Source organism: Physeter macrocephalus, chromosome 1 (assembly GCF_002837175.3).
Source record: "Physeter macrocephalus isolate SW-GA chromosome 1, ASM283717v5, whole genome shotgun sequence".
NCBI lineage: Eukaryota > Metazoa > Chordata > Mammalia > Artiodactyla > Physeteridae > Physeter > Physeter macrocephalus.
In genome coordinates, this window is record NC_041214.2 from 26,517,238 (window position 1) to 26,528,598 (window position 11,361).

At 46.3% G+C, this 11,361-nt stretch overlaps 1 protein-coding gene across 1 annotated transcript in view; it reads right to left on the reverse strand.

Annotated features, from left to right (window-relative positions):
• GRK7 (G protein-coupled receptor kinase 7) overlaps window positions 1–10,994 on the reverse strand; it is a 37,728-nt gene extending 26,734 nt beyond the window's left edge. The window contains 3 exon segments of the mRNA XM_007126495.2: window positions 8,536–8,561; window positions 8,564–8,972; window positions 10,389–10,994. Coding sequence (XP_007126557.2) covers window positions 8,536–8,561; window positions 8,564–8,972; window positions 10,389–10,994 — 1,041 coding nt within the window.
• Between the last annotated feature and the right edge of the window lie 367 nt (window positions 10,995–11,361).

Below are 11,361 nucleotides of genomic sequence, written 5' to 3' on the forward strand. Positions count from 1 at the left end.
GAAGCCCGCGCGCAGCAACGAAGACCCAACGCAGCCAAAAATAAATAAAAATAAAATAAATAAATTTTAAAAATAAATAAATAGACAAAATCACTTATTCAGTGTGTCACTAGCATTGTAGTCGGCACGACAGAAGCTTCAAAATAAATATTATGCCCCAACTCTATTACATTATGCCTCTGAATGTGAGGAGTTGGTTAGAGGCAGGACATGGTAACCAAACATATCACAAGCTTTTGGGTCACTGCACTAACTTCATTCCAATTCCTGACAATATAGCAAGTTTTAAGGATTGACTCATGTTCCACACTATCTGAAGGTCACTGTTCTCCACGCAGATGGTTGAATTTGAAAAGTCCCGGCACGAGCCCATTGCCCAGTTTTCCTGTTATATTTACCTGGCAGCTCTAAACATGCTAAGAGTTAGTTTTATTGTGTGCATGTGGATGTCAGCTGAGAACAGGCAGGAGTGCTGATCACATTTATTAAAGGTGAATATCGACAGTGGCTACGACCACGTTTACTGATATTGTGCCTGGGTGTGGGAAGGCTGACCGAGATATTAGTCACATCATTCCCTGTAAAGGTTGGGCCAAACCTTTTCCAAAGTCTTAACTCCATTAGAGGTTTGACTAGGCTTCAGGTTGGGATCCATATCAGACCAGACTGAGGAAGATATGCTATGTCATCACATGCACTCATTCTGAGTTTTACTCAGTGGAGGGCCTTTTATAGCATGACAAACCAGAGGCCACATTCTGCTCTGTGTGTGAACTTGACAAGGTGAAGTCAAAACCGTTAAGTGCTCTTGAATCTGGCATAACTGGGTTCATCTCACTTATGAGAGATGTGACTTTGGGTGGGTAACTTAACCTCTCTGAGTCTCAATTTCTCCGTCTCCATAATACTCCTTATCTTGTAAGTCTTTATAGAAAGGCTCTAGATCCCATCATCCCTTGATTAAGAGGTCAGAACTCTTCTAAACTTTTCAAACCCTTGAGATAACAGCAGTTATTAGGGGTACCCACTATTTTTGCTTATCTGAATTCCATTTCACCATTCTCTTCCACCCCTATTTTCTTTCTTTTTCTTTTGGCTGCACCACGCGGCATGTGGGATCTTAGCTCCCCCACCAGGGATGGAACCCTCGCCCCCTGCCTTGGAAGCGCGGAGCCTTAAACCACTGGACCGCCAGGGAAGTCCCTCCATCCCTACTTTCCATTGGAGAACACTTTCCTCTGCCCTCAGTTCCTGATATATATATATAGGACAGAACTTCTCCCTGGCTCCTGAGCACAGCAGAGATCTAGCCTGGCTAATGGACTTGGTTATGGTTGGGCATGTGACTTGAGCTGTCTATTGAGAGTCTTCCCTGGGAATCTGAAGGAAGCGTTCGTAAAGCACTGTTCTCTTTCCACGGGATTGCTCGGTTGGTAGGATATGCGTGGAGCTGTCGGTGGCCTCCACTCAGGAGCCCCTGAGAGTGACAGTGAGGCCAACGCCAAGGAGAGCAGAGCTGGGGCACAGAAGGAGAGTTTCCTGGTGACGCTCCTCTGACCCTGGATCACTCTGGGCTTCTTAGTTACGTAAACCATTCATTTCATTTTCTTAAGGAACTTCCCTTTGTCCGGTAAGAACCCTTACTGGTATCCCAGTAAATCACAGTAAAACGTACTCCATGTGTTTACCTTGGGCGTTTCTCATAGACTCATGAAATCTTAGAGATTAAGGATGTTCTGGGGCCTGCCTGAGATGCCAGACACAGTGAGTCAGTGATAAGTCTCGACAGGAAGCCAGGGTTTCTGCCTCCCAGGCCAGTGCTCTTAAGCCTCCCTGCCTCTTGTCGTGTGTCTGCCTCAGTCTTTCTCAGACTCGAGCAGATCTACCCTCGCCTTTCCTTCCTGAGTCACTGCCCAATTACCAGCAGCCGGGGGCTCCACGGGGCAAAAGGCACCACCTTCTAGAAGTGGCTCCATTCTCTCCACAACCCCACCCCCTCCACTGGGGACAGCTGTGATTTAAGAGAAGTGAGTACAGACGTGGGTCTTGATGGAGCCTAGGTGAAGCCAGGCAGCTGAGCTCTGGAGGTAAGACTGCTTAGAGCCTTGGGCCCTACTTCAACCCTTATTACCTCATGTGGGAATTAGTACAGTAGCTCCTTACCGGCCCCCCCTTCTCCTGAACCCCAGGCTACCTCTCCTTGAATTCATTATAGTGTCAGTCATCTCCTTAAAGAATCATTCTGTATACCCAGACAAAACTATAATTCAAAAAGATAGGGCTTCCCTGGTGGCGCAGTGTTTGAGAGTCCGCCTGCCGAGGCAGGGGACACAGGTCCGTGCCCCGCTCCGGGAAGATCCCACGTGCCGCGGAGCGGCTGGGCCCGTGAGCCATGGCCGCTAAGCCTGTGCGTCCAGAGCCTGCGCTCCGCAACGGGGGAGGCCACAACAGTGAGAGGCCCGCATACCGATAAAAAACAAAAAACAAAAAAAACACAAAAAACAAAAAGATACATGCACCCCTATGTTCATAGCAGCACTATTCACAATAGCCAAGACATGGAAACAACCTAAATGCCCATTGACAGATGAATGGATAAAGCAGATGTGGTACATATATACAATGGAATATTACTCAGCCATAAAAAAGACTGAAATAATGCCATTTGCAGCAATATGGATGGACTTAGAGATTATCATATAAAGTGAAGCCAGAAAGATAAAGACAAATACCATATGATATCACTTATACGTGGAATCTAAAATACGACACAAATGAACTTATCTACAAAACAGAAACAGACTCACAGACATAGAGAACAGACTTGTGGTTGCCAAGGGGAAAGGGGGTGGAAGGAATGGGAGTTTGGAATTACCAGATGCAAACTATTATATATAGGATAGATGAACAACAAGGTCCTACTGTATAGCACAGGGACCTATACTCAGTATCCTGTGATAAACCATAATGGGAAAGAATATGAAAAAGAATATATATATAAAACTGAGTCACTTTGCTGTATAGCAGAAATTAATACAACATTGTAAATCAAATATACTTCAATAAAATTAAAAAAAAAAAAGAATCACTCTGGTCATGCCATTTCCTGTTGATAAACCTTCAATGGCTCCCTGCTGCCTATAAAGCAATGTCCAAAGTATTTCACCTGGTGTCCTGAAATAGCCTGATAGGGCCTGTGTCCCTCCAGGGAGGCTCAGCTCATACCTAGGGAAGGGTTACCCACTGGGAAGAATCACTTCCAGAGTTTCAAATTCAATTAAGAGTTTCAAGTTCTATTATACAGGCATACCTCGTTTTATTGTGCTTTGCTTTACTGCACTTCGCAGATATTGAATTTTTTACAAATTGAAGGTTTATGGCAACCCTGCAAGTCTGTTGTGCCATTTTTCCAATAGCATTATTTTTAAATTAAGGTATGTATACAGTTTTTTAGACATAATTCTATTGCATACTTCGTAGACGTAACTTTTATATACACTGGGAAACCAAAAAATGTCTGGAATCAAACCCACAATATCTCTGCGGTATGTCTGTAGTAGATGGTAGGTATACTGATCCCTGCTGGAAAGGAAAACGTCCCTCTAACAGTGTCCAATACCTTGCTATCGTCACCATTAATGCTGATGCTATTTTTCATCTTTCCATTGGCTACCTTCCTTTATTAATGACTTGTATGGGTTTTCTATTGCTGTGTAACAAATTACCACAAACTTAGTAGCTTAAAACAACACCCATTTATGATCTCACAGTTCTGTAGGTTTGAGCACAGCATTGGAGGGGTTCTTTGGTCAGGATCTCACAAAGCCAAAGTGAAGATTCTGCTGGGCTGCACTCTCATCTGGAGCTCAGGATCCTCTTCCAAGTTCATGTGGTTATGGCCGAATTCAGTTCACTGTGGTTGTATGACTGAGGTCCCTGCTATGTTTCTGGATGTCATTCAGAGGCATCTCTCAGCTCTGGAGACCACCTACATTCCTTGCCATGTGGTTCGCTCCATCTTCAAAGCCAGCAATGGTGTGTTGAAGCCCTCTCATGCTTTCAGTTTCTGAGTTCTGCTGTCTCTGACCTCTGTACCCATATTTAAAGGAATCATGTGATTAGGTCAGCCCCACTTGGTTAATTTCTCTTTTGAGTAACTCAAAATCAACTGATTAGTAACCATAAATGCATCTTCAAAATCCATTTTGCCTTATAATGTAATACAATCGCGGGAGTGATATCTCACCATATTCACAGGTCTTGCCCACAAGTCAATGGGAAAAAATTATACAAGGGCAAGGGTCATTGGAGGTCATCTTAGAATTCTACCTACCACACCATTGTAACAATTATTTGCTAATTTTAATGCCTGTGTGAGCTAAAAACTGAACCAGATTTCCTCATCTTTAGCAATATTTTTTTCCTAGGGGCTGGTGACAGATGCTGTCAGCTCATCCAACACTTGATCTCACTCCCCATCTCCCTTATTATCCCCTGAAATAGAGGCTGGACAATGAAAAACTATTTTTCAGGCTCCCTTACAGCTAGAGGTGAACATGTGGCATGGTCCTGGCCAATGGGATGTAAGCAGAGTCTGTTAACATTCTCCTTTCTCCTCCTTTCTTCCATCCTGGAATGTGGACTTGATGTTTGCAGCTGCAGAAGCCATCTTGTGACAGGAGGAAAAGGCCAGGAGATTTTCACAGAGACCTTGGCATTGAAATTGTTGAGAATCTGGCATTCTTTCATATTTAGCAGAAAGCAATGCTAGCTTACACAAGACTGAATGAGTAGCTGAATGAGAAGCAGCTAGCCATGTCTCCAAAGCCACGATGCCTTAACTTTTCTGGAAGGATTGCACAGAGTTCAGGCAGGTATCAACCTTCAGAATCAGGGTGATTTTTCCTTCACACCTTCTTCATAATGTTCACAGTAATTCTTTATACAGTATCTTGACATCAAAACAATGTTAGTGGTTACAGAAGCCCTGTAAATATGTTCCTTTTCATTTTTTCTGTGAAATGTTGTGAGTATAATGACCTTAAAATCCACTCGGGGGCCCAGTTACATGTGTGGGGGCTACAGTAAATAGGAAACCGAGGGGCTCTACTTAGCTATGTGGAGGGGTAAACAGTGAAGGAGGGATGCTTTCCTTTTTTCTGTCTTTCTTTTTATGGCTTCTAAACTTTCTCTCTGACCCTTCCTGAGGGTCCCCTGGGCTTTGGAGGCAGGTCTGAGGACTGGGGCAAGTGGTCTAAACCCAGAAATTTGGTCTCATGGGACAAAGAGGGACTCAGGAAAGGCAAAAGGGCGAGAGGTCTCTAGTGAGTAAACTTCTCCACCAACTGCATTCATTATAGTGGACAATACTGAAGAGGCACGGAAAGCTTCCTCCAGTTTCCAGAAGAGTCAGACAGCTGGACACAGGAGCCACTGAAGGAACTGTCCTTAAATATTCTCTTGACCCATGAATAGAGCTGGAGGAAGACTGAGAAAGGATTTACAAGAGGCAGAGCTATGTGTCTCCTGAACCTTCAGCAAGATGGAGATGTACCACCGATTAGCATGATACATGCCTATGAGACACTCAGAAGGAACACTTCTCCTCTGCATAAGTGACAATGCGAATTCAAAATCCTGAAGAAATACACTTTGGTTTTTCCATGCATAGACAGACATGGATTCACGACGTTTCCGTTTTTTGTTTTTTTAAAAAAATTTTATTTTTATTTATTTATTTTTGGTTGCGTTGGGTCTTCATTGCTGCGTGCGGCTTTCTCTAGTTGCGGTGAGCGGGGGCTACTCTTTCTTGCGGTGAGCGGGCTTCTCATTGCAGTGGCTTCTCTTGCTGCGGAGCACGGGTTCTAGGCGTGCGGGCTTCAGTAGTTGTGGCTTGCGGGCTCAGTAGTTGTGGCTCGCGGGTTCTAGAGCTCAGGCTCAGTAGTAGTGGCACACGGGCTTAGTTGCTCCGTGGCATGTGGGATCTTCCCGGACCAGGGCTCGAACCCGTGTCCCCTGCACTGGCAGGCGGATTCTTAACCACTGCGCCACCAGGGAAGTCCCACGACGTTTCTGTTTTCATAGCAAAGTCCCACGGAGGCAAACACTCTGCTTCCCTGCCATCTTCCTGCTTCTTCCACCCCAACTTAGGAGACAGTGATACGGAAGTCCCCCATCCCATCCCCACCTCTTCCTCGGTTTCTCCACCCTCATTCAGCCTCTCCTTCCTACAGAACCAGCACTTTCTCTCCTGATTCTTGTCTCAGCATCTAAATCTCCCCTCCTTAAAACTCCATCCTCCTCCCTGTGTCCCCCTGTAGTGATCAGCCTCCCTCCTTCCTTTGTTTCACTGTCTACTCCCAGGTCAATCCAACCTCCACAGTCTGAGTTCTGACCCTGAACGTCACTCTTCCTGAGGACACTGTGGTTTCCTGACTGTCAAATCCCACTGCCTGCCTGACCTCTTGGCAGCACTCGACAGTGCTGACCATTCTCCTCCCTTAAATCCTCTTCCCCTTTGGCTCCTGTGGAGGAGGCTGCCAGTTACCTGCTCCATATCCTGCGTTTCTCCTTCCAAAAAAAAAAAAAAGTCATTTATCAGCTTCCCCTACAGGCGGGGTGGCCAGATAATAGTTGTAGCCAATGAGATTTAAATGGAAGCTGTCAGATGGGCCTTCCAAGGAAGTTCATATTCGGAGACATATTCAGTTGCTGTGTGCATGCCTATTTACTCCTGACCTTTCCTCCTTTCTCCTGTCTGGAACATGGACCCGATGGCTGGGGCTAGGGCAGCCATCTTGCACACGTCGAAAAGGCCAAAATGACAGAGATGTCGATCCCATGATCCTGGAGCTGCGGAACTAATACCAACCACGCTTATCTCCACAGTACTTGTTACATAAGAAAAATAACCCCCTCTCTTGTTTAATCCACTATTATTTGGGTTTTCTATGATATGCTGCTGAAATCAACCCTTAACTGATACAGCTCCCATGACCCTGTCACTCTCGTCCTACTTCTTTAACCTCTTCAAGGACCCTGTTCTTCAACACCCCCTACATGTTGATGTTCCTTAGCTACCATCCCTGGTCCTCTTCCTCCACTGTTTCCCAAACAACCCAGTGGTGTCTGCTGCTTCCCAAGTCATGATGACTCCAAATCCCAATGTCTAGCTCTGACCTTTCATCAGAGCACCAGATCTTTATCTAAAGGTCAACCTGCCTGTCACATAGGAGCCTCATGTACACTCCACTCACAGTTAAACTTACCAGCTTTCCCAGAATTCGGCTCCCTCCTTCCAATCACTGGAGCTAGAGACCTTCCGCATCACTTACCCTCATACCCAGCAGGTCCTGAAGTCCCATCAGGTCTCCTTCCAACAGCTCCACTTTATTCCCACTTCTTCAATCCTACTGTCTTATACAGGCCTCATCATCTCTTCCTGAGCCACCGCATACGCCTCCTAACTAGCTCCTCTGCCTCTCATCTACAGTCCAAATTGGTGTTTAAAAACATGCAAATCTAATCACACCATTCCCTTTCTTAAAACCCTTCAATGGCTTCTTGTCCCTCACAAGAAAGAATTCCCAATGCCTTTGCATGATCTGAGCCCTACACATCTTGTCAACATTCCTTACATTATAGCCACATAAATTCACCTGTGGTTTCCCAAACTTGCCATGATTTTTCTCACTTCCTTGCCTGAGATTGTCCTCTCTGACCTGTAAGCTGGAAACTGTGCAAAAACAAAGTTTTAAATGGGTATTTAGGAAGCTGACTTGGGCCCTTATCTTCCTGGGAATTCTCCCACCTTTGTGCACAGAAACTCAGTGGTAAAGAACTGTCAGAATTCGAGAGATTTTTGTATTGTTCACTTAACATAATTGCTTAATTATAATTCCTTTTTTAATCAAAGAATTCTCTGCCATCACCTTGAACCAAATTGATCAAAATAAACATCAATTGCCTTTGTTGTCTTGTATATATATTTTCATTTAAAATTTCACCTTTGTCCAATGTAAAACATTCCCCCAGTGCACACTCAACAGAAAAGGAGATATTTACTTTAATGTGCTAAATGCCGGGGTTTCTTCTATTTCTTATCCTATTAAATTTTACCTCCTAGAATCCTGAAATTTTAGGGTCCAGCCCCTAAAATTTTCCGGAAAAGGAAACCAAGGCTCTATTGACTCAGGAACATGGCACCAGGGAGGTGGTTATTGGTGGGACATACCTAGATCCTGGCTACGGCTTCAGCTCTTACCATCTCACGGTGAAGGCACAGATCATCTCCAACTCACAAAGAAGGCTCCCCTCTGCTTCCAGTGAGAAGAAAGCAAAGTAGCCCCCAAATACCCAGTTAAGCTAATCCTCTTATACCACTCCACTTAAGGCAAGATGACAACATAAGGGCTTTAAGAACAAGGAAATTAGAAGCATTAAGTGCAAGGTTCTGCTTGCCCTGGGAATAGAACGGCCCTCTCCCCTCCTCTCCGACTCTGTGCCCCACCTTTGGGCCCATGGAGAGCCACTCACCCTCTGGGTGATGGGCTTGCATCCTGGATCTCCACAGCCAGCCCCAGGTCGGACAGTCTGCAGTTGCCAAGGTGGTCCAGAAGCACATTCTAGGGCTTCAGGTCCCGGTAGACGATGCTGAGGGAGTGGAGGCGCAACACGCCGCAGGTCATCTGGGCCGAGTAGAAGACCACCCTGCTCATGTCCAGGCCCCGCTCGGCCACGCTGTAAATGTGGAACTTGAGGTCTCCCCCATTCATCAGGCTCATAACCAGGCAGAGATGGGACTTGCTCTCAAAGGCATAGGCCAGAGAGACAATGAAAGGGCTGCTGACCCTCTCCAAGATTTCCTTTTCCAAGAGAGCCATTTTCTCACCATTTTTCTTCTTCAGCCGCTTCTTGTCCAGTTTCTTACAGGCATACATCTTGCCAGTGTTTTTCACCTGGACAGCACAGACCTTAAGGAGAGAAAGAAAGGGAGAGGAAGAAGTAGACAGCACTGGAGACAGGAAGGGGAAGGGGGATACAGAGGGTGGAGGAGCAGAAAACCACCAAGGTGGAAAGACGGCAGGCTTCTGAGAAAAGAGAAGCTGTGAGTGCGAAGGATTCTTTGAGATAGAGCTGGGACCACAGCGAGGTATCACTTCACCCCCACAATAATTTTTTAAAAAATTAATAATTACAAATTATTTTAAAAAATAATTAAAAAGCCATAATTAAAGCCATAATTTAAAAAAAAAGGAAACATAACAAGTGCTGGCAAGGATGTGGAGAAGCTGAAACCCTCACGTGTTGCTGGTGGGAACTTAAAACTTGGAAGAGTTTGGTGATTTCTCAAAACGTTAAACATAGAATTGCCCTAAGACCTAGCAATTCCACTCCTAGACATATACAAAAGAGAAATGAAAGCAGGTATTCAAACAAATTCTTGTACATAAATGTTCACAGCAGCACTATTCAAGCTAGCCAAAAGGTGGAAACAATCCAAGTGTCCAGCAATAGACGAATGGATACATGAATTGAATGAAGTATTCCCATACAACAGAATGTTATTCAGCCCTAAAAAGGAATGAAGTACTGATACATGCTACAGTGTGAATGAACCTCCGAACCTTACGCGCAGTGAAAGAAGCCAGCCACAAAAGCTCAAATACTGTATGACTCCATTGATATGACACACCAGAATCGGCAAATCCACAGAGACAGAAAGCAGCCCAGTGGTTGCCAGGGGCTGGGTGGGTCGGGGGAGTGGGGGAAATGGGTAGTAACTGTTAATGGGCACAGGGGTGAGGAAAATACCTTGGAACTAGATAGTGATGATAGTTACACAATATTGTAATGTACCAAATGCTATTAAATTGTACCCTCTAAAATGGTTAATGGCTAATGTGACTTTTACCTTAAAGAATTCTTTTCAACTTAAAAGAAAAGAAAACTGAGCACAGCATTGGTGCAAAACGGATTCCAGGCTTTAATTCAAGATGAGTGTTTTCTTAGCTCTCTGAAGTTTTTCTCAAGTTACCTCCATTACCACAATTAAGGGGAAAGGGGGATTTCCCGTTGTTTGTTGCTTTCATTCACCAAAGGGGCATTTCAGTGTGTGCCTGCCTGTTGTAGAGCCCACGATAAAGATTCTTGGCCAGTTCCACATTTTGTTAGTTTTTCCTATGCCATTCTCATTTTATTTCACGCGGTGACTGGAAAGAAGACGTGAGAGCAAGCTAGGAATTCTTTCTCCACATGAGGCACTGAGATTAGTTCTAAGTTCCCTTGAGATTAAAAAGAAAAAAAACAAAAACAAAAAAACGAGGCAAAATAAAACTCTATTATGCTGTCTATTTCGTCTTCCAGCCTGGCTATTCTGAAACACTTACCTGCCCAAAACCACCTTTCCCCAGCACCCGGAACTCTTTGAAGTACTTGTCTGACACGGGTTGCATCTCAAAGACTTTCCACTGCAGAAACTTGTCATAGAAGGGGCTGGCCAGGAACTCTAGGAAGGGCTGGTCCTGCAAGAAGGCCATGGCCTCAGCCTTGGCCAGCTCCACCAGGGATGCTCGCCCTTCCTCCGTGGTGGCTGCTTGGCACTTGGTGACCAGAGCTGGGCTGAGGAAGGGGTGTGGGTGCCCCGGGGAGGCCGCACAAGTGGCCACCAGCCCCTGCAGCGTGCTGCCCTTGGCGGGACCCTCTTCAGCCAGCTCCCAGATCTGCACCTCCTCCAGGAAGCCCACGGCCTCCTGGTACGCGGGCACCGTGGCTACGAAGCCCCGGAAGAGGCGGCGGCCGATGGGCTGCTGCTCTCACAGGCTGTGGAAGTCGTTGGGCGGGGCCTGGCGGAGCTGCTCGCAGCCCTGCGGCCCGGGCAGCATCAGGGTTCGGCGTCGGCGCTGCAGCTCCTTGCTGTCGGCATCCAAGGACTTCCGCGCCTGCAGGTAGGCCGTGTTGGCGATCAGGTTGTCCAGGCCCCCCATGTCGACCATGGCTGAGCACCGACAGTGCTCCCTCGGCACAGAAAAGGAAGGATGGAGGGCTGCTGCGGGGACGCCGTCAGGCCCGGGCCAGCTGGCTGCTCTCCGGTCCAAGGTGCAATGACTTCTGCGGGATTTACAGCGAAGCTTCGGGTCTGCGGGTGGGACTGATGGAGGGTGAGGAAAGAGGTTTCTCTTGTAAGAAGCTTTGCTGGCTATGTATAGCCGGCCAGGGAAGGGCGCCTCACAGGTCACCCACCGGGGGGAAAGCAGTCTGTGACACCTGCAGGGTCTACCTGTTCATCATGGGGCCTTTCTCATCCACACCTGCTCCCTGAATCCCCAGCTACCAATTTCCAAAGGAAAGGAGTCATCATAA